Source organism: Eurypyga helias, unplaced genomic scaffold (assembly GCF_000690775.1).
Source record: "Eurypyga helias isolate BGI_N326 unplaced genomic scaffold, ASM69077v1 scaffold6454, whole genome shotgun sequence".
Lineage (NCBI taxonomy): Eukaryota > Metazoa > Chordata > Aves > Eurypygiformes > Eurypygidae > Eurypyga > Eurypyga helias.
The window spans coordinates 1-23433 of NW_010246745.1; the positions used below are offsets into that span (position 1 = coordinate 1).

The following is a 23433-nucleotide window of genomic DNA, read 5'->3' on the forward strand; positions in this document are numbered from 1 at the left end:
CTCGGCCCCGGCTGTCTCGTTCCTAGGGAAGGAGAGCGAGGCGCAGCCTGGCTGCGGGAGTGGGCCGTTGTGGGCTGTCCGCTTGCGCAGATTGGCACCTAAAACGTTTTTACTTACTTGAATAATCTAGTGTATGTCTTTTAAAGGCGTACGTACCTGGGTTCAGAGCTGGAAATCCAAATGCTGCAGCACTCTGTGTATGAACGGGCAAGTGAAACTAGCTGAAAGCTCCACTGAAATTTAGCTTGAAAGTTTTTTTTTTTTCGCAGTCGAAAGCAAATGGACTTGTTTATTGTGATCTGCACACGTTTACGGTATCACTCTTTTATAGCATAAATTGTACGAAATGCCTTAGGTGGTGATTTCTCTGTGACCCACAAGTACAACAGTCATAAAAGCTGAACTGCATCCTTAAAGCGACTTGTTCACTGTGCTGGTTTTAGTCAGGGCAGAGTTAATTTTCCTCACAGTAGCTGGTATGATGCTGTGTTTTGGATTTGCCCTCAGAAAAGCACTGGTAACATGGGTGTTTGTTAGTAAGGAGTGTTTGTACCAATTCAAGGACTCTTTCAGCTTCTGATACTACATCTGTGTTCCCAACTTTCTCACTACAAGCAGCAGGGAGGGGGACACACAAATTTCAGACAGCTGACCCAAACTGACCAAGGGAATATTTCATTCCGTAGCATGTCATGCTCGGTATATGAGCCAGGGGTGGGCCCAGGAGCCGTTGTTGTTGGTTGGTTTTCTCATACATGCTGTTGCTTGTGGGGCTCACTGAGGGTCTGCTGTGATTGCTCTTGGGATCCAGCTCTCTGACTCTTACTTCTTAGGACCTGACTGGTTATCAGTCATCAGGTGGTGAGCAACTGTATAATTCATTGTATTTTCCATTATTTTAATTAGATATTACTAGCAGTAGTATTATTTTCATTAGATATTATTAGCAGTATTGTTATGATTGGAAGTATTGTTGGTATTATTAGTATTGTTAGTATTAATAGTTTCATTATTTTATTTTTTTATATTCAATTATTAAATTGTTCTTATCTGAGCCCACAAATTTTCTAGTGGTTTTTCCTCCAGTTCTTCTTCACCACTGGAGGAGGGAAGGAGGTGAGCAAGCAGCTATGTAGTACATAACTGCTGGCTGGGATTAAACCATGACACTTAGGAATTTAAGTAATTTAGTTTTTGAACACAAGGGGGAAAACGGCTTAAGGATAGTGGGTAAAATCCTTTCTTCAATGAAATTAATATCCAAAAAAATCCCCCAAAAACCAGGTCCCAAATTCCAAACCTTCCCCATAGTTTTAAATTCTGTAAATTCAGTCTGCAGTAGGTTTTTTGGTTGGGGTTTTAATTTCTTTTTTTTCCATTTAGTAGGTCAGTTACCAGTTTTATCTCATTATATTGACACCTTTAAGTTGCTTTAAGAAGCATGATATAATGATCTCTGTAGAACCATTTATATAAATGTTGGAGGCACAACAAGTCCTGTGAGGAGCAGCTGAGGGAACTGGGGAGGCTCAGGTGAGACCTTATCACTCTCCACAGCTGAAGGAGGTTGTAGTGAGGTTGGTCTTGGTGTTTTCTCCCAAGTGCCAAGTAATAGGACAAGAGGAAATGGCCTCAAGTTGTGCCAGTGGAGGTTTAGATTGGGTATTAGGAAAAGTCTCTTCACGGAAAGGGTTGTCAGGGGTTGCAACAGGCTGCCCATGAAGGTGGTTGAGTCCCTGGAGGTGTTTCAAAGTCATGTAGATGTGGTGCTTGAGGAAATGGTTTAGTGCCTGATTTGGAAGGGTTAGGTTGGACATGAAGATCTTAAAGGTCTTTTCCGACTTAAATGGTTATATGGTTCTATAAAGGTTCATTTAGATCATTTGAGCTATTTACATATAAAGCTATGCTGATGATCAATGCTTTGCAGCTGGACTTTGTCCCAGAACACTTGGTCTGTATCTTTCAACAAGTCATTTAAGTGATTTGTGCATAATTTGCCTATCTGTATCATAGGTCTCCTGCTCGCCTACCCAAGGTGGTATAAATTTCCTTGGTATGGTTAAAGATTGACGATATTAACTGAGAGGGTTCCACCTTAAGTGTATAATGTGTTTGCTTACCCTTACCAGGAGAAGCTTATTGGTTTTAGCTCTCTGTTTGATCAATGTGCTCTTCTGTTAATGTTTTCATTTGCTGACAGATACACTGTAGGAAGTTGCAAGCTGTTGCTTTTGATGTTAGTTCCTTTTTATTTATTATTTGCTTTCTCATCACTACTACTTTGCTATGCATAGCAACAACAATCTTCCTATGTATAGGGCAGAATGAAAATGCCACTGAAGACTCAGAGCATTTTGCCAAGTAACAGTTGGAGAGGTTACTCAAACTGTTCTTGTCAGTAGGTCACAGAAATGGGCACCTGTCACTTTGCGAAGCACAGACACCTGTAACTCACAGTTGTAGAGTTCTGTGGTTTTTAGATTGAAATTAAATATTTACTTAGCACTGCAATTTTTGTTTTGTTTTTGTACTCAGCAATCTCTCAAAAGATGGCGGAAAGCTGGTCTTTCTTGGATTCTTCTGAACCTAATTTCAGGCCTCTAGTAGTAATTGAGCTTGCAAAAGGCACCAAAGAGAAAACCATAGAGTGGTTCACCAAACGAATTGTAGACAAAAAAGCCAACGGAGGTGAGTACAGTATGATCTTCTGTAACACTTTGAAATCAAATTGGCTGTCATTATGATATGAAGACTTACAGAAAATTAGTTTTCAGGTAGTTTGTAGTTTAATTATTGTTTTGTTAATCCCCCTCCATTTCACATTTTTGAGGTTGCTTAATTTCTTGTGAGAGTAGAGCTTCGTGCCGGTATTGTGAAAAGCTAATAACTGAACCCTGTTAACCCAGTTAGGAATGAAAATACTGGTTGAAGGGGGCATACCTCTTGAACTCTAGAATCCTTCCATTTTTGCGGTGAAACCTGATGATAACATCTCCTTCAACATTGTTTTGATACCGGTTTTTATGTTACTCATCTAGAGCGTATTTCTCTTGTTGGTTAAGAGAGTCTTGTAAGCCCTGCTGAAATAAGACGCGTCACATCTATATCCTGTCCAGAAGACTTGGTACCCTGTTGCAGAATGAAATTGAGTTAGCAGGAAGCAATTTAAACCTGATAAATTCATGTTGGCTTTTAATTATCTTTTTGCTAGCCTGTAGGCTCTTACAAAGGCAATACTTCATTTTTCGTTTTAGTATACTTTCAGGAATTGAAGTTCGGCTAATTAATTTGTAATTCCTTAGACTTTTCAAAATGTTTTTTAGAAGGGCAGCATTTATGGCTGTTGTAGCTTATGCCTTGTGATCAGTAATATTTCCATGGCTATTGGATTTATGACTACAAGCTTGCTTTCAGGCCTCTGTTGGATAAGTCAGGGATGTTTCTATTTCCAAAGTCTAGTTTCCTTAAAATGAGTGGAACTCTTTGCAGAAGCACTGGTTGGTTACGTGATATGAGCATGACAGGGAGTAGATCCAAACTGTCCCGGTTGTTCCGATTCAGTGTCTGTGAGCACTTCCACAAAAACAGGGCTAAATCAGGGGGTGACCCTGCAAGATTCTGAACACCACAAGTCAGGTTCTGTCAAAGCCTTAATTCTGTGTGCTCTTAAACAGGTTCAGCTTCAGTGCTCCTGATAACTAGGTCCAGTATGATGGATGCTTTGAGATGTAGTTTTTATGTGTTCTCTTCCTTTTTTGCCTTTCTTTAAAAGGTGCGCAACTGCTGGTGAAACCGTTGGTCACAGAAAATGGAGATGAAAATATCTATCTGGTTGGAGCTTCTGACTTAAGGCTGTTGCTGGGAGCTGAAACTGTGGGTTTGGTGAAGGAATGTAAAGATAACTCGATGAGAACTTTTACATACAGCAGTAGAAAAACTTTCAAAGATTTTGCAGGTAAGCACTTTGAGGGCTCTTCAGTTGTTGCAAAGCTGTAGCTAAAGATGATAAGCAATTACACAGTTAAATCTCTCATGCTCTTTCTATTCCTTGGAATGGTAACAGTGAACAGAAATGGGAAGAGCAAGCCATGAAAAAATGCTCATTTTTACCTCTGGAGATTCAGAGCATATAATGAATTTTTTTTTCTTTTCACATGGCTTTTGCTTTTTGCCTGTGTTTTACTTCATGCTTTTGTATGCTCCAAATAGTCTCTTGTTTGTATGAAAGATTTCTTGTCTTACTTTCAACAAAAAATATGGTTGATAAACATGAGTGCAGATTAACAACCAATGCGAGCAATTAACACAACAATTTAATTTCTTACTAACATCAGTGAGCCAGTGTAGAGGCTTATTATCTTATAATTAGCTGGGGAAAATATAAACATTTTACTCTGTTATATTTAAACATCAAACAGAATTAAATAACAGTACAGAGCCATTCAGTGGAATATGGGCATGATTAGTGAGATCATGCCCTTTTATTTTAAGGAGGTGCCAACACAGTAACATTTTCCTTTGAATGCACTACCTGTAAGGTATTTAACCCCCCTACAGTGGCAGAACTCATTTTGCTCTCCAGGTAAATATTGGAGTTCCAGCTTAGTCTTGCTAATACTTTTTCATGTGCCCGTTTCAGTGATGCTTTTCACCACACTTTCAATGTAAAGGTTCTTGGATCTGTCCAAAACAATAATGAAGTTGAGTTTCGTTGTGTGTTTGGTGTCGGTTTATTCAACACTACCGCTCTGTTCAATAACCCTTGCAGTGTTGTGTCTTTTGTCACCTTGCTTTCCTGAAATGAGGATGCCTTGGGAAGAACTGTCAGTTGCAAAGGTGCCATTTCTGTTTCTTTCATGCATTTCCATTCTTAATGCTAATCTGACTGTCATTGCTAACAGATTCTCTAGTAGCAGCTGGAACTCCAACTACTGTAAACTTACAGATAATTTTTGCTGTATCACCTGGTCTTTTTTCTTAAAACACTAATATAATTTTAGTTTTGTCCAGATCTTACCGGAGGATAAAACAGTTGACTATGCTTAGTGAGGTGAAAAATGTCATCTACAAAAGAAACCCTGCAGCCTGTGTTGTCTTAGCAATATTTCCAGTTTCACAATTTAACTGATACCATATTGTTATTATTTGTATTAGTGATTTGTTGGATTTAGCTTCTTACTTAGCATATTTAGGGCCATCCCTATAGGTTCTTATTCCCGAGGAGGGGAGATAATCAAGTGGGCATTATCTCAAGGAAACCAGACTCTGTTTCCTTGATGATAAATTTCTGGGGTTAATAAGAAGTTTGTTGCTGTAGCTCTTCAAAATCTGGGCTTTTTTTTTTTTTAAGGTTTCTTCTTTTTGTTATTTTTATCAGAATTGTCTCAAATGGCTTATTGTTATGTTGTGTGGGCAACAAAAGAACAAGATACTGTGACATTTGGTGCGAAATGCTTACTGAAAAGGAGATTTTTCATAAAACAACACACTAAGATGTTAGGACAACACATCAGCAACTGTGTGGCAGAAAGGGGAGATTGAGACTGGCAAATAGTAGGTGCTTAACAGTCCTTCAGCAAGGCAAAAGTATGTTGTACTTGCTGCTATACTATCCCAGCCCCCAGCAACTAGTGCTTCGGGGGGGGTGTCGTTGTCTCGAGTGATTTGTTCTCTGCGTTAACCTGGTTAGTGAAAAATGCAGTGGCCAACGTGCCAGTTAGAAAATTTCTTCACAAGAAGTTTATTTTAAAAAGTGGAGATTTTGTTAATGGGTATTGGTTGGCAGTAGTTGTCACTTTTTTATTTTCCAATTCTGGTAATTTTTGATAGTTATTTGCTGCCAGGGTTGTCTTCATATGCTGCGCAATTTCATACTGCCTTCTTTTTGATTTAGATGACAGTCACAATTTCCTTACAATGGCGGAGTGTCAGTATATCATCAAACATGAACTCGAAAATTTGAGAGCTAAAGATGAAAAAATGATCCCTGGATATCCTCAGGCAAAGCTGTATCCAGGAAAATCAATTGGTAAGCAATGTAGTTTGTCTGTAACTCAGTGTTGTGCGAAGGATAGTGTTCCTGGTGAAAAAAACCTTAGTATTCTCGTAATGAAGAGAAATCCTTCAGACATTAAAGTCTCAGTATTTTTCATTTAAGTTTGTTTTCTCACAGCTCCACAGTGACAGGACAAGACACAATGGATGCACAGTGCAACAAGAGAAATTCTGAATAGATATTAAGAAAATGTTTTTCACAGTGAGGGTAATAAAATATTGGAACAAGGTTGTAGGGAGATCATGGGAACTCTGTCCTGGGAGACTTTTAGATCTTGACTAGGCAGGACAATTTAAGCTGGACCTGCTTTGAGCAGGAAGTTGGACTAGAAGACCTCCAGAGGCCATTCCAAGTCTTCATTCTGAGACCCGAGTCTGTCTGTGCGGCTGAGACTCTGGCTTTGTGTTCTTTTCAGTTAGATAATTTTCACGTATATTGATGTCATCCCTTTTTTTTTATAATTAGTACAAAACATATTTGTTTTAAAAAAATGACATAATGATATACTTGGTTTGTCTCTGTATAAAAATACTGGAGTGAGTAACAGTGTTCCAGAGCTATAAATTTCACAAAATGAAGGAAGGAAATTTTATTTAATTAATTTGATTTCATTTATACTTCTCTTTGTTTCAAGAGCTCTTCCTTTTTATGGGCGAAAGAAGCGATGTGAGCCAGTGCTGTTTTTACGGTAGTTGGAACTAGTTTGCTGGCAGAGATACTACAGTTTCTTAGGATAATTTATCTTAATATTTTTATGTACTTTTAGTGATGTTGTCTTTATTCATTGGTGTTGGTCATCAAAGAAAGAGTTCTGTGTGTTTCAGTGGTTCAAGAAATGTAAATAAATCTAAATGTCAGGTGAGTTTACACTGGTAATTTTTGATATAGCTGAGGTATTTTTCTAGTTATGTCAAGTAGATCCTGATAGGCAGTGGTAAAAAAGGTCACATGACTTCCAGTGCCTCCTTTCTCCTGTTCTTGAATTGATTTTCTTTTTGAATATTTCTGTGGTTGTAAGTTTCAGAGTGGTGTGTTAATTGTTTATACACACAGGTAGTTTTGCTTTCCATAACAAAGTTAATTACAAATTGTGGAATATTTGGTTTGTTTGCTGTGAAGATGTGTTGTCGTTTATGAATTCCTGTAAATCGATAATTCAAAAATGATTTTAGTATCTTTCCCACAGCGAATACAACAATAGCTCTACAATTGGTTTTGCTATGTCAGTTTGATTTGCTATGCCTTTCTTGGCTCAAATGCAGGAGCCAGACCTGTCCCCACAGAACTACACAGGGCATTTCAGTTCTGACTCTGCAGCACTTCTGGTTATTCAAGCTGCAACTGATTATACTGCAATCCCATGGAATAGTTAGTAGATCTAAAAAGGTTAGTCCTTCTCTTCCAGTGCACAGCAGTCTTTGTAGGAGTAGGTAGAACTGCTGTCTGCATGGGATAAGTTCTAACTAACATGCAGACAATTTGGTTTGAGTGTTTGAATGCTACATTTATTTCAGAGTAACTTCAGGCTCCCCGTAAGTACATAATGTAACCTGTTGGCTTATAGCACGTTCATTGTCCTTTGCAAGAGTACTAGGTACCTTTCTTTTTCTTTTTCCTTCTAGTGAGAAGATTATTGACCAGTGGTATTCTAGTTCAGATTTTCCCACTGCACGATAGAGAAGAGTTGAAAAAGCTCCGTCACAGCTGGTATGGCCGAATCAAAGTTGGCTTTCAACCTCTAGGTATGTGAACACTTACTCCACTACAGGTTGAGTGTGGGGTTTCTTCTGGAGAAGTTTTCAGTTTGTGTGAGAAGACCAAGTGTCCTTCCTAACTTCGGCCCCAGCATTTAGCCTCTATAGAAAAACTCCCATGTGAAAGGGAAGTATTGTACCAAGAAGTCTTGTTTCACTAAGAGTTTACTCTTTTCACATCCCCAATTTCCCGTTGCAGTTCACCCCCTCTCATATTACCTTTCTGCCCAAATTGCTTTGTTGGCCATTGTGAAGCAAAGTCCTTTTGCTACCCAGCCTTGTTTTTACTGGTCTTGCAACCAGCAGAGCAGCTTAGGCTCTGGTTAAAGAAGCATCCTCATTTCCAGACTTGTTCACATGCACCGCTGAGGTCTCTTCGTTGAATTTTCTTTGGCTGTAGGATAATCTTTTCCTATCATGACACACAATACAAGTATTCGGAGTGAGGTGCTGGATGTTCAGGTAGCTGTCTCTCTTTTTTTTTTTTTTTTTTTAATTCTGTGCCATGTAGGTCTTTGGCCATAGTTTCCAAGTTGGAGCTTGTGGGAAGTTTCAAAAGCTCAGCATTTGCCCTGTGACCATCTAGCACAGAGTCTTGAAATCACACCATTGCTCTTTTATGGGTTGTGCAAGTTCTTACTCTTCCAACATTTCCTCTGTAACTGTTTGAGACCTACAAAATTGGTGGCTCACAGTCTGCAGGTTCAGTGCCTGCAAACTTCCATATAACAACAGTCTGCACATCACAAAAGCCAGCAAAGTGGTAATGGACGAAGCCAAGACTGTTTTCTTTCAAACTGACTCTTGACAGGAAAGCTCCTCTATGTCTGGAATTCCAAAAGCTATTGTGAGTTGTAGGCATGTCAAAAGTGTGTTTACAACTGTTTGTTTTAAATTCATTGTATGAAGACTGCATGTTATTGTGTGCCAGCTTCACTTCAGTCTATTTTATACACTCAATAAGATGAAATGAAAATTATATTTGGTCTGACAATATGGAGAGTTAATTCTAAGCCTGTAAACTTAAATTAAAAATAAGAAAATAAACACTTGGAAGTTTACCTGATTGTTAATTTTTGGGTTCTGCAGTTGCTTGAGACTCTTTCCTGAGCTAGAGGAAGTTAAAGATCTGGCTTGATAATGCCTGCGTCCAGAGTGTTGTGTTAGGGGTCTTATTGTGTGCTTGTCTTTTGTTTATGCAGGAGGCTTTGGGTTTTTTTTCCTGACACTGAATGCATAGAAAACTTGGAAGTAAATCCTTTGAACCCTGTTATGCATGTACTAATTTAGGGATTTCTTTCATGTTGTGTGTTTGGAGAGTGAAATGATGCTAATGGCCTACACTTGAACTTACTTATTACTACATTTTTGATTAAGAGGGATGTTGGAGTGCTGATTCTTCTGTCTGTATGCCTTTCCTTCTTGCTTTCAGAAACTTACAAGTTGTGAACTTCTGCTGCAGTGTTTTGTAAACCACAAGCCATAGGAATATTCTGGTATTGCACAGAAGTTTTTGATGTGCTAGTCTGCTATGGAGAGTACATTTTCGGTGTTGGGTCAGGGGTCATGATGTCACCGCTCTTTTCATACGCTGGGGAATACATAGCAGTGGCATAAAAGCAATCTGATCTTCCAAGGAGGCAAAGCTAAAAGAGATGTCAGCATTCTAAACTCGCTTTGCTGGGCATTTCTATATTTTATTGTGAGGTGCCATTTCAGATTATGTTGGATATTATGCCTACTTTTTTTTTTTTCTTAGTATTAAGATAAGTGAGATCTCCTCTTCTTTTGGTGGCAACACATCTGTCATGAAATATATGCATTAGTAGTGTATTTTTCAGGTCTTTAGGACACATGAGCAGACAAACTCAGTGATTACGGGAAGTGTGCGTTTCACGTACCAGTTGTTTGTGGAAGGGAATGTCTTAGCCTGGACGTGCTGGCATGTTTAATATTAAAGATTTATTCCTTTTAGTTCCTTGAGGGCTGGCAAAGCACAACTAGTCCTTTATGGCCCTGAGCAGACTGAAACACGTTTATTTCCCAGGTGTACGTATACCTGTGAGAAGCTTCAGAGGTTAGGTATCACTCGCTGTTTGTTTTCTGTACCAGATGTCTTCCGTGCCATCCTAGCCATTAATTTGTAGATTCTGTTTTCAAGAAAGCTAGTATTTTCGTTTGTGGGGTGTCCTCCTCCACCCAGATATCTGATGTTGATATGTCAAGTACTGAGATATTCGACTTCCCTACCATCTAAATATATGTACATATGCTTGTGTGTGTATATATATACATGAAAACATTAAAAATAATTCAAATAACCTTTGGAGGTTTTGGAACATGGGAAAAGGAGGGGAAAAAAATGTTTGTTGTGTTATTTAGAAAAACAAATTGGGCCAAGGGGTCATGTAAAGTCAAGTTTGATGTTACACTGTTAAGTGTAGTCTTAATTGATTCGTTTTTCTCTGCAGATGAGATACGCTGCTACTTTGGCGAGACCATTGCTCTCTACTTTGGCTTCTTAGAGTACTTCACATTTGCTTTGATTCCAATGGCTGTTATCGGGATTCCTTATTATGTGTTTGCATGGGAAGACTATGACAAATATGTGATGTTTGCCACATTCAATCTGCTCTGGTCCACTGTGATACTGGAAGTTTGGAAGCGGATTTGTGCCGTCGTGACATACTGTTGGGGGACGCTCTTGATGAAACGCCAGTTTGAAGAACCAAGACCAGGTTTCCATGGTACCCTGGGTATCAATCCCGTCACTGGGAGGGAGGAACCGGTGTACTCGAGTATTAAGAGACAGATACGGATTTACCTGGTGTCCTTACCATTTGTGTGCCTTTGCCTCTACTTCTCGCTGTATGTGATGATGATTTACTTCGACTTGGAACAGTGGGCTCTGGATTATCATAAAGAGAATGAGTCCAACTTCAGCAGCTTGATGCTGTTTGTGCCCAGCATCATATATGCTGTTGTGATTGAAATTATGAACCGTATCTATCGATATGCTGCTGAATTCTTAACATCATGGGGTAAGAAAGTTGTTTATTCTTCCTTAAAGTTAGAATCCCAGTTGTTTAGAATTTGTTTCTTTGTAGAAGATGTTACTATTTCTTGTTCAATGGAATGCTAAAGAAATCTCCTGAAGTAGATTTTTACTGTGGGGTATGAGAGATTTTAACTTCCTACATGTATTTTGAGTGTTCTGAGACTGCAGTTTCACGTTTGGTTTAATTTGGCCCAGGTCTAGTGTGCCATCAAAAAGGGTCATCCTTGCCTCTCTGCCTATGGCATAGAAGTCCCCCTTCCCTGATTTAGCTCTCTAGCTATATTGGCCACAGTGTTGGCAAAAGGGTCAAAGCGAGATTGTTAGGATGGGAGCTCAGAGGTGGATGGCAGGAGGGGCTGTCCTGGCACTTTGCATCCGCAACCTGGGTTTGCCAAATATGCTTTAGTCTACTGATGTATCTGTGCAGAGGACAGAGGCATTGAGATAATGGAACAAAATCTAAACCCATCAACTAAATGTAATACGAGAGTGTGTGTGTATGCTATATATGTAACGAAAACTAAGATTTCGCATCCCTATCGAAATATTTTCCTCTGGGTGATCTCAGAAGAGGAGGAATGTTATAATAGATTGCCTTGTTTTCCATGTGCATGTGACTTTTATTTAACAGATTGGGCCCTATGTTGTGCAACCTGACGTTAGGATGGTGAAATGTTAGTGTTTATTCTGAATTTTAGCACTTCTACAGATACGTGCAGACAATTTCAGACAAAGTTAATAGATGCAGCTAATGGGAAGTAAAGTGGTTTGTGTAGCTCCATATAGCATACGTTTATCCAGCTTACTAAAGCTGGAGGCCCAGAAAATTAACCTAAGAAAGGCTGAGCAAAAGGGAGATTGATGCAGAACACAGAATGAAGAGAGGTGTTGAAATGCGGATCAGTTATGTGTGCCAAAATGATTTGCTCAGCAGATTCAGCTGACAGCAGCAATAGTAAAACCAAGCAATTTCTTCATTTGTTTATGACTGACTGTTCAGGGATTTTATATAAATAATGACTTTTAAAACTTAGGTTTCAACTGACTGTTTTGTTTCATATTTTTTATTAAACTTCAAGAAAAAGCCTTTTTACAAAACGCTCAGTTGTATTAATCAGGTGGACAAAAATGTCTTGAACAGGTAATCCAAGCTTTTTTTCAACCTGGATATTTTTGGTTTTAAGCTAATATTTCACGTTCAGCAGCAACAGTATTATGTAACTTCCTACACTGACAGCTTGTGCCTTTTCTGTGCTGTCCAACACGTTTATGCTACCATACTGTGAACAGGATGAAGAGCTCATCTGGTTGTCCTACCTCTCCTCCCACCTGGCTTATTTTAAGCTTAGATCTGACTTAACAGCTCAACTGGCAAAGCCTAGGGAGGAATCTCAGGTGGTTTTAAGTACATCTCTCACGCCTATTTATCATGGAAACTGATCATTTAGTGAAAGCTAAAAGGAAAAATTGCCTTCAGGTCCCTTGAGTGCTGCTTCTGTGTGTCAGGTCCAGCTTCACACCTGTCAGAGTACCAACTCTGCTGTTCTGCCCTGAGCAAGGGCCATAGGTGATGGTCTCACAACCTTGTTCGCACAGCTTATGCTAGTGTGCTGCCTCCACAGTTACTGCTTAGCCAGGGCTTTCAAGGTACAGTCTGACAAAGTAGCAAAAAGAAATGGGAAATTTCCCATTCGCTTCCCTTTCCACCCCATAGTAGCCAGCCTTCCTGAGACACCAGCTTCTGACAGTTTATCTTGAATGAACTGAAAAATCTGAATTTTAGAATAAGTAATGCATCTGTTGAACTTCATGTGCTCTAGACTTGCTTTAGAGGTTAGGGTCTCTTATAAGTTCCTTGGAGATGACAATGTTTCTGTAAACTGTTCCCCATAAACTATTAGTTAAGTAATTTTTAGGTGAGGGAAAAATGTCTGTTTACTCTTTGTATAACAATGTCTAGGATATGATTAATGCCTTCTGCTATTTATTAATCACTAATTTTGTTGGTATTTTAGAAAATCACAGGCTGGAATCTTCCTATCAGAATCATTTAATTCTGAAGGTTTTAGTGGTAAGTATGTAGTATAAGCAGCTTTTAAGATTATTTAAAAAGAGAACTTGTCATGTATTTTTATTAGTGCTTTCCTAGCATTATCTTACTGACCCTACCGTTTTGTTTGAGGCCAAATACTAGCACAGATATCATAGTGAACAGGATTTCTGTTGTGGATGCAGTAACTGCTAGACTCTTTTAGATGCCTCTTTTTAAGAGTGGACAGTTGGGGTTTTGTTTGTATTGATTTGTTCTGTTGTTAGGCTTCTGTATATCGAAGTTTTTCAGTTAACTGATGTGGCCCTGTCTTCAACTGGGAAATGTTCCTTTCACTTTTTGCAAGATTTTATGTCAAACTGTATTTTGAAATGTTCATGTATTAACTTCCACCTGGACTAACATTCAGACAAACAGTAAGAGGAGGCTGCAGATAAGTGTCCATCAGTCTGCTCCTATGCGCTTCATACTATAAATAGATCTGTTTACTTTGTGTCTCTCAACAAGTAGCATTTGTGTGTGTATGTATGTATGTTGCTCTCTTAGGTGTCTATCCAGGTGAAACACTGGTTCTGAGAAACTGTACTATAAATGTTGAATTCCCACACAAGACATTAAGTAAAAGCAGTTGGAAAGATTGCCTGATTTTTGAGACTTAACCTTCTATTTTCCTTTTTGAAAAGATCATTTAATTCTCTTCCAGAGTTCTTTTCCATAGAACCTCTGGAAGTGATTAAACGTAAAGGTGAATTAACATATATCAAGGAACAGTTGCACGTATTGAGATCATAGAATCACTAGGTTGGATGTATTGAGATCATAGAATCATAGAATCACTAGGTTGGAAAAGACCTTAGATATGTCATCCAACACATAGATGTTGATAAAATATTTATTTGGAAAAAAAAATTACCCTAAATTAAGATGAATATGTCCCTTTTATTGTGTTACCTGTGGGGAAACTGCCAAAAGATGGAAGTTAAGTAGAAGGTGAAGTGTTTTTAATGTCCGTATTTCATAATTGAAGTGTAGTTCCCTTTGTATATCAGGCTTCAGGAAAGCATTAAGCTTGTCAAATGAAAATCTGAATAAGACCTATATAGAAAATGAGTTTTTCTGACCTATGTTTTAAAAATGGTAAAGAAAATTTTAATGAATGGTTTACATCTGCATAGAAGCTACTTAGTCAAGGTAACTGTGAAGTTAGATTATATGCTGCATTTTAAATTTTGCTTGAGTACTAATAACATATTTTTATTTGCAGTTCAACTTCTTAAATTGTTTCGCATCTCTCTTCTACATTGCCTTTGTGCTGTTTGATATGAAGCTTTTGAGGCAGGTGAGTTCCAAGAATGTCTTAAGAATGTTGATGAATCTAGGAAAATAAAGGATTGATTGAAACAGGACTTCAGTTTGTATTTGTTTTTCTAAAAATATTGACAATGAATATATTTCATATATATATTCTAAGAAATCCAGCTTCTGTTTTCAGTTCCTCTAGCACAGTTGCAGAATCATAAGAGTGGAGCAATTCTTTCTCTACGTATAAATGGGTAACTGTTCTCACATAAATTGATTATCCCCTCACACAGATGAGGCTGGAAAATTTTCATTTCCTCCTTCTTTCTCTTTATGTTAGAAAATGGTTTTCTCTGTAATGTTTTAATGAGGGACTCTTGAGGATAGAAGAACGATTAAGTTTGCGGCTGCAGTGAGGAGCCGAGAACAAATAAAAGCAAAAATAATTTGTTGTTGGTATTTTAAATCGGCTTTCTGTTGTTAACATCTATTGAGCTCAAATGCATGAAAATCAGGTATGAGGAAAATATTTTCGCTCGAAATGTAATGAACCAAACAACAAGAAGTTCAGTTCAGGATCTCTGTTCTTCTGAAGAGATCTCTAGCAAAATGCTTGACGTTCCTTAAAGAATCTCATGTTTGGTATAGATAAAAAGCAAGAAGAAAAAAAAAAACATAAACCAGGTCATTGTTTAGCTGTGATTGGCATTGGCACGTAAAGTGTGTATCCTTACCCTTCATTGGACTCTCTGTACTGTGTCCAAGATGCATCCAGATCCACAAAATATTCATACATCTAACTCCAATTTTCTCCTTTTCAGCACATAGCAGAGGATGGGAACTGGAGCAGCTATACTTTGCATATGCTATTGCTAGCTTTGTTAGGCTGGCCTTCTTTTGTTTTAGCATAACAACTTACGGTGTTACTATAACACACAGCACTGGAATTGATTATAGGTTTATCACAGTACTATTGATTTTTTAAATTTTTTTTTTAAATTTCAGAGCTTGGCCACTTTGCTGATAACTTCGCAGATCCTCAATCAGTTTGCAGAATCCTTGCTTCCGTACTGGCTCCAAAAGAGACATAAGAAGAGGATGAAGAAACGCATGTGTTCTCTGAAAACAGATGTGGACCTGTCGTTAGTCGAACAAGTCAACTTGGAGAGAGAAATGGGCACTTACTTGGTACGTTTTACTACTGTGAAGGAGTTAGAAGGTTTTTTTCTGGGCTGCAGTTGACTCAGACGTCGCCCAGTGCAACCTGAAATATTGCTTGCTGGCTGGTCTGGCAGCTTATTTCCAGATTCATCAGTTTTGCTAGTAGTGTTGTTTATACAGCTGTATGCTGCACTGGATCGAGAAGGTGATACAGTACAGCACCCCAGTCAGACCAGCACAAAGGGGTGCGAATGAGCAGCTGAATTTGGAGCTACCTAACCCTGCATCACTGGAAAGAAGTATTTGTGTAATATGCCCTTGATCTCCAAGGTAGCCTGAAGGCTATGAGGATGAGTAGCTTGGCACAGGGAGTGGGAGAAGCTGTGTCTGTTCTAGTTTGGTTTTGTGGCGATACTAGTTTAAGCTGTCAGTGAAAACACAGCTTGAGAGAGGTTGCTTTTGTCTGGGTGGGACCAAAAATGGAGAGGGCAGAAGGGACCAGCTCTTCAGTACTACTGCCAGAAGCTCTTGCTTCTTGAAACCACAGCTTTGGTATTTGCCATCTTCTTAGTTCCATTCCTGACCGCCTCCTACCCAGTACAGTTCTCGGTTGTATTTAACAGGCTTCGTGTGGTTCATTACTTGCAGCTCTAAAGGAATTGACAAAGTAGACATCAGTGTGTATGCTAAGGCCTTGCAGAGTGGCTGACAACTTGCTTGGTCAGATGCTGCAAGCACAGTCAACAAGAGCCTCAGTACTGTACGATTTACACTCTTACAGAAGGAGGATGATGTGTAGATAGTGTACCCTTTATGTAAAAGGTAGAGAATAGCACTTCGGAATTTGATATTAATACTGTATCAGATTCCTCTCTTCCTGCATAAAGTGCCAAGAAATGGGAAGAGGAAAAAGAAATGCTACCTTTGAAATTGAAAAAATGGTGAAACCAATACTACTTGCGTTCCTCTGGGAAGGTTGTATTTAGCACATTTTACATGGAGGGGGGGCGGGCAGATTTAGAGAGCATGTCTGTCTTACAGTGGAGAGCACAGCAGAAATCCCGAGCTAGTGCCTGGTGGTCCAGCACTGTGCCTGCGGACAGACCAGCACAGCTCCAGAGGCTGTGTATCGGCACGAGGCATTCGTACGCCTGACCGAATAAGCTCTGCCTCTTAGCCCTGAGCTGCCTTCTGATTCCCAGCTGGCGCACACAAGTGTGGTGTCTTTGAGTCACGTTGCCCAGTGCCTCTTGTACAGAGCTGGATCAAATGCATCTGCACCTGTTGTACTGTGCTGCCCTGAATAATTTTGCACGGGGACCCAACAGGTTAATTGTTGAGTTACAACTTTGCGTTGGAGGTGTCCACTTCCTGCCTCAGTTTCAGTTCAAGGTACTGTGTACTTGAAGCCTTAATTTTATTTTCAACCTGAAGATTTTAATTGTGCTGTGCTTGTGAATACGCCCTGTCAGACCACTGGTTTGTTTGCAAGCAGTGTGCTGTCAGCAGGCAAGAGTATTTCTAAAATTAAATCTGTCACAAGGGGGAAGCATTTGACTATGTTTAACTGAGGAGTTTAGCGGGAGTCTTGACAGAATCCAGCATTTCAGGCTATCTTTTCCTTCCTTCATTTACTCTTAAATTATTTTTTTTGTTTGTGTTCTCTCTCACACTTTTCGAATCCCCAGCCCATAACCTGGTTTAAGATGTAAAAACATCCTGCAGTAATTATCTATCTATCTATCTATGTATCTTTATTTCTGCTTCTCTCCTGTCTTTCATTTTCTCCCTGAATTTCTCTGCTGATTCTGTTTCCTAGATGCCACAGTTTACGTGCTGCTCTTGTGGCTGACGACGGCACACTTTGGAATTACTGTAGCATCCTATCACGCTTCTCTTCCTCCACAAAGTGTCATAAGTTGAGTAGGAGAAAAATAAATACTATTCTTTCCACATTTTGCTGTCCTAAAACTCAGTAGGTACTGGACAAGGAAATAAAGGTGTGAGGAAGCAGTGGGAATACTGTGCAGTTACCAGAAGGAGGAGCACAAAGGGCAGTGTTGCTCTGTAACGGTTGCCTGAGACAGTGATGGCAGGGAGAAATCTGTGACTGCCACTTCAGTGGGTGATCCTGCACAAACGTTCCTAAGGAAGACCTCAATAAAATTCAGAGTTCATTCAAACTGTTTCTGTGGAAGAATCTCAGTGGTTTTAAAACTAGGTAGTTCCTTAGGGTCTGGCTTGCAGATCAGTTTGTCAGATCCAGCTATACTGCACAACTTGAAAATGCGCTCCAGTGATGAATTAAGCTAATGTCCACCCCATGCTGATTTCTCAGCTCGCAGTCTTCTGCTGCCTCTTTCCGTTCACTAGCAAAAGAGCACTGGGTGCTGGAGAGGGCAGTCACTTGAACAGCTGTAATTGGCAAAAAGGAGTAGGGAGCCATGTCTCTGACGCATAGAGCCGAAACCAATTTTATGTGGTTCCTTGTAATAGTGTCAGTTACTAATAAGTCTTTATTTTCAATATTTCATTTTATATAGAGAGGGCATTATGTAGGTCTGGGCAAATACAGGATAGCTACATCCTAGTTTAACTTATTCATGGTATTTTGCCATCCTTTGTTCAGTGAACACTTTTTTTCTTTAAAAATCGTTGGTTTGTTCCTCACTTTCACAAATAATTGCAGCAGTTGTAGAAAAATACTATTAATACTGCAAAACTGACATACAAATATGTATGATGACCTACATGGGAATAATTAATCAGTTTTTATCCACATTCTTGATTTAAAGATCAGGTGATAGATATGCCATGCATTGCCAAAATAGGTCTTTTTGGTTTGCATTAACTGCACCTTTCAGATGTCAGTGCTGCATTCTGTCTCTTCAGCCTTCAAGCAGGCCACTAGTTTTGACAGACATTTTGAAATAAACAAGGAGAAATACCAGAAAAAATTGCCTATATCCCAACCACCTTTCTGTTTAGACCTTTTTTCCATGGATAATCCAAAATACACAATACACTTTTCTTGTCACAATAATGTTAGGAGAATGTTCTGCCAGTTTAAATGCATGATGCTGTTTTTCTATCCCCCCAATGTTCCTTCTCTAACTGTTTCACTGAGATAGTCAGGAACTTGAATGGGATGAATGTGTTTATACAATTACTTCATGTAGTGAGGGTAAGAAGTGTGACTGCAGAAAATGTGTTAGGCAGAAGGAAAAACCTTGGCCTCCTTATTGAGAAGTTTTGAATAACTGAGTAATGCCCAATTACCCAGGTGTATTTTTGTTTTCTACCGCCAGTCATCCCCAATAAACTAATTTGGGATGAGAAAACATGTTTACAACTGTGTTGTTAAATCTGTGGGTTTTTTCATGTACTTTTTTGGGGTTAAAGTCATTCTTGTTCTGTTTTTCAGGGTACTTTTGATGATTACCTGGAGTTGTTCTTACAGTTTGGCTATGTGAGTCTCTTCTCATGTGTTTATCCACTGGCAGCTGTCTTTGCGGTGTTAAACAACATCACAGAAATATATTCTGATGCCTTAAAAATGTGTAGAGTTTACAAGAGGCCATTTGCGGAACCCACAGCAAATATTGGTGTTTGGCAGGTAATTTTTTGTGTTTCATTTTCTATTAATTTCTTTTTTAAAAAGAGATTTCAACAAATGTGTTAAAGCTGCCTTTAAGGTTTAGCAGGTACTTTGTCTTCAATGGGTTTGGACGCTATCTATCCAGCTGTAGTGGTTTTTGTAGGGGTTTTGGCCATATGTCTTTCCGTTGCCTTTGAAAAGAAAAACCCTTTCTTTAGTCCTTGTATATGGTGGTTCTGTTGCCACTGCAACAAAGCTAAGCTGCGAGTTAGTGCCTGGTGCTCTTTACAGCCACCATATTTTAGAAAAGGTATCATCTAATGAAGTCTCAAAAGTGTGGATCTCAGCATGGGTTTCCAAAAAATGAAGAATGATAGATAAGTACTAGGATTCCTAAGCTGTGCTTGGCTGTGTGCCCTTGTGATTACTGGTACTCAAGCTGACTAATTTTAAAATAACCTGGATCTGTGAGTAGGAGCTGGACTATTCTGCACAGCCTGAACACTGTAGTCTACCTAAGCAATTTCATGCCAGTAATACTGGCTTAAGGATTTTCTGTCCTCAGTTCTTTGCCCATGCAATCATGCTAGCACCAGCTAGTTTAGAGTCTGCTGAAGTGTGCTGCCTCAGTGAACTGATTCTGACTAAAAATGACCCTGTAAAACCCCTCCAAAACCAGAGTTTTTCCTGAAAAGAAAGAAGGCTATCAAGTCATGTCCAGAGGCTTCAGCTTGCTACAATAGCAGTGGCCTGATAAGGAGCGTGATGTAGTTGGAGGAAGGTTCTAGGGAATGATCCAAATTGTAGGTTTATTTATCAGCTTTTCTAATGGTATGTAATGGAAACAAAGGGCACAACTGAGTAGTGGATTGTTCCATTTGGGGAGGGGGTGGGGGTTGTAAATATTGCTACCACATAAATCAAATGGAAGGTGAGAGATAAAATTAGGAAACTTCAGATGAAACGTACTGTAAAAACACAGTGTTCTGAGCAATGTTCCTTAGACACGTACGTCGGTATTAATGAAGTGACCTTACAGAAGTCTTTTAATACTGAGTCATTAAAATGTATAAATTACAATCCGGTGCATTTTCTCAGTCCAAGTCTATGCTGCCAGCATCCTGATGGCATAGCTGCATTGGCCGGTGGTGTGACCACCACTTACACGGGGCTGCGGTCCGAAGTTCCACGTGTAGCTGCAGGTTTGATGATAGATTTGGTTTGCTAGAACAGTTTGTTTCCATCTAGGAAATAGGCTGAAAAACCATAACACTGATGGTACAGTCATGTGAGGTATTTTTATTGTGTAGGTTTTTAACTAATAGAAATGCATTTGCTTTGTGAATTAACTAAATTTTAAAGTCATTACTTTTCTGTTTCATGTGGGAAGTTAAGAGTATTGGCTGAAAGATTTCTACTAAAGGAATACTGGGATTATTTTATCAGGTGAGCTGAGCCATGAGCTTATTGTCAAGGAGAAAGTTACTTCTGCTAATTCATGGTGACAATTTCTACAATGCAATGTCAGCCTTTCTCATACCAGAAAGGACCTTGGGATAAGTAACCGTTATATACAGAAGTAATTGTCATGCTGTAGTAATGCTCTCGGGTATTTTGTGGGAGCTCTGTAGGCAAGAGCTTTTTAGAGTTGTGCAATTGCATGTGTTTACACATAAATCTTTCTTTCAACAAATTGCAGTTTGTATAACTGGTTGTGATTTAAGGCAGGAGATCTGAACCATTCTTGCATTTTCCTGCTACTTAACATTCAGACAAAAACTTCAAAATCAAAGTGTTTGGGGCCAGTAGTTCCTCTAGAAGTCTTGCATTTTTTCCTTTATCCTGAGAGAAATTAAGTTCAGGAGTACGACTGTAAATGGGTACATACTTTTTTTTTGTGTTCAGATTATGAGTTGTGAAGATACACAGCATAAGGCTGCTTTCCTGTCCACTTTTTTCTTTTAGGATTATCCCAAATTTTTCAGGAGGTGGTCTGGCATTACCTACATCTAGGGTGTTAGTGGTCTGTAAGTAACTTGCCCAGGTCTTTACAACACTGCAGAATTGTGGAAGAATAGCGTGTCACTTTTCCCAGCAATCACATATACACACATAGAAAAATCAGATTAGAGAGAAATTCAGGGTTGCCAGATCCCCTTTGTGGTACTGCAGACCTTGTTGTGGTCTTGTGCTTGCTTGTTCTTCAAGCCTGTGAAGTCTGGACTGCTTGCCAAGCGAGTCTTATGTCGTAGAATTCAAAAGATGAAGGGAAAAAAACCAAGTTAAAATAATGGGTCTTCTAAGGTTCTGATTTAGACAGTGGTATTGTCCAGAGCAATTTGGGGACTGGTAAATTAGAGACGATGGTCATAACTATAAATATATTTGTGCTTTATTTCAGTTGGCTTTTGAAACTATGAGCGTAATCTCCGTAGTCACTAATTGCATACTGATTGGAATGTCTCCACAAGTGAATGCCCTTTTTCCAGACTCCAAAATGGATCTTGTTCTGACTGTGGCATTGGTAGAGGTAAGTCTGCCTTCAAACAGTGCATGTGTTTTTGTAGCAAATAACATGAACAACAGTGGAAATAATACCAAGAAGTAGATTTTTTTTTCTCCCTCTATATATGAAAGGAAATGGAGATTTCCCTACCAAAGAACTGTTTCGCAGTCTTGTGTTTTGGGTTTTTTTTTCCCCTCTGTGTTTTCATGTATGGTGCATGTTGTTGCCATACTTCTCCATGCATTCACATGATCCTGTGTATTTATTGCTTCATTTCAAGACTTAAATAGTGCTATTTCAAGAAGCAAAATAACCGTGTTATTGTGAACTGGATGTTTCTCTACTTGGTTTGTGGCCCCAGCACAAGGTCTTATGGAGACCTTATACATAATCTTCCTGGATGTTTCGTCTAAGCCTTATTTGAAACATATGCATGATGACTGTAAATACTAGTGACTAGCACCATTTGGGTTTCATTTTTTCCTAATCCTGTGTAGTAACTCTTGAGTGTCATTTCTTTTCAGGCAAGGATGGGGGGATGACTATGTGCATCTTGTGTAACTGAGGTTGTAGGACTTTGCCCTGAGGTATCTTTCTTTTGGAGCTTTCTTGGATTTCACTGCCTTGACTTTCAAAATTATGCTATTTTAGCTTTTAGAAATTGCATTACTTTTATTGTGGCAAAATGTCTGGGTTGTCTGTGGGTAGTTAAACTGTGTCACCTTACAGATGTGCAGCAGGAGCACATACTTGGTTGCTTTTAAAGGTGTTATGGGTTATGCAATGAATTATAAGCTTGCTTTGAGTTTTATTTTCCAAGCCTTAAGGTTTCCAGTGTCAACTGGCTTCCTGAAGTTTGAATGTTCTGACAGGCTGATATATTCTTCCATTATGCATGTAAGAACATTTGCATTATCCTCAGTGGGTAGTTTAATATTGAAGTAAGTTGGCAATGCAAATGTAATGCTATAGTTCGTTACTGGACAGTGTATCCAGAAAGATCATTTTATGAAAACTTTATGACTAAATGTAAGCAGTATGGATTTACGGCAGCTTAAAGAGATGGGGCTATTTTTGCCTTTGCTTCCCGAGTATTTATTTCCATCTTACCTGTTTTAATGTGAAGCTGACTCCGAGGTCTCCAGACAGGCCTCTGTTTCATGGTAAACCATAGGAGAATACCAATCTTTTTCTCTCTAAGTTTAAATTCTGTTTGTATGCAGTCCTTTAGACAACAGGAATTGCAGCATGGTAATTAGGTAGCTCTTGGCACTGCTTTTTAACAGTGTATCTCAAATTAATTGTAAATGCTGTGGAAGGGGATATTAAGAAAATAAAGGTGGGAAAGTTTGTAGAGAAAAGGTAAATTAGTAGAGGGGAGGAAAGGGAAAAATGTTGTCTTACACTGAGAAGCAACTTTGGCAAAGCCTACTGCTCTGTAATTAACTACATTGTGTGACGGGACAGGTGGAGGGTAGTGCTGGATGAACCAGAGGAGAGGAAAGGCAACCATCTGGTTAAAGAAGAGTCAAGTTTTCTGTTCCTCTTCTTAGTAAAAAAACCCAAAACAACCCAGTGTGTTCTCATCAGAAGAGATATATTTCAAAATAGTTTTAATCACAAGTATTCAATATGCTTGTTTGCATTTTTTCTGGGGGAGGGGGCTGATTTTGTGTTATTACAAACTACTTATTGTCTGAGAAAACGCAAGGACACAAAATCAACATATGAGTCTTAAAGTACTTTTCTGCAGCATAAAAAGCCATGTGATTTTTTTGAATGTTGTTGGTTAGAAACAATTCCAAAACCGTTCAATGTGAAACTCAAAACTTTCCCAGTCTCCTGAGGGACAGCGTTTCAGTACATTTTAAACAGTATTTAGCAACTTAATGGGTGGGGTTTTTTGTTGTGTGGAGTTTTTTTGGGGGGTTGGGTGGGGTTTTTTTTAA

The 23433-nt window shown here is 39.0% G+C and overlaps 1 protein-coding gene across 1 annotated transcript; it reads left to right on the forward strand.

Annotated features, from left to right (window-relative positions):
* Nucleotides 1-2552: 2552 nt before the first annotated feature.
* Nucleotides 2553-21508, forward strand: ANO10 (anoctamin 10; the record flags this gene model as incomplete). Its single annotated transcript, XM_010150502.1, has 10 exons — nt 2553-2691; nt 3776-3958; nt 5897-6031; nt 7681-7800; nt 10284-10853; nt 12886-12941; nt 14185-14259; nt 15225-15407; nt 18805-18996; nt 21380-21508. Coding segments are annotated over exons 1-10 (1782 nt in total), but the record flags the coding sequence as incomplete, so codon positions are not given.
* Between the last annotated feature and the right edge of the window lie 1925 nt (nt 21509-23433).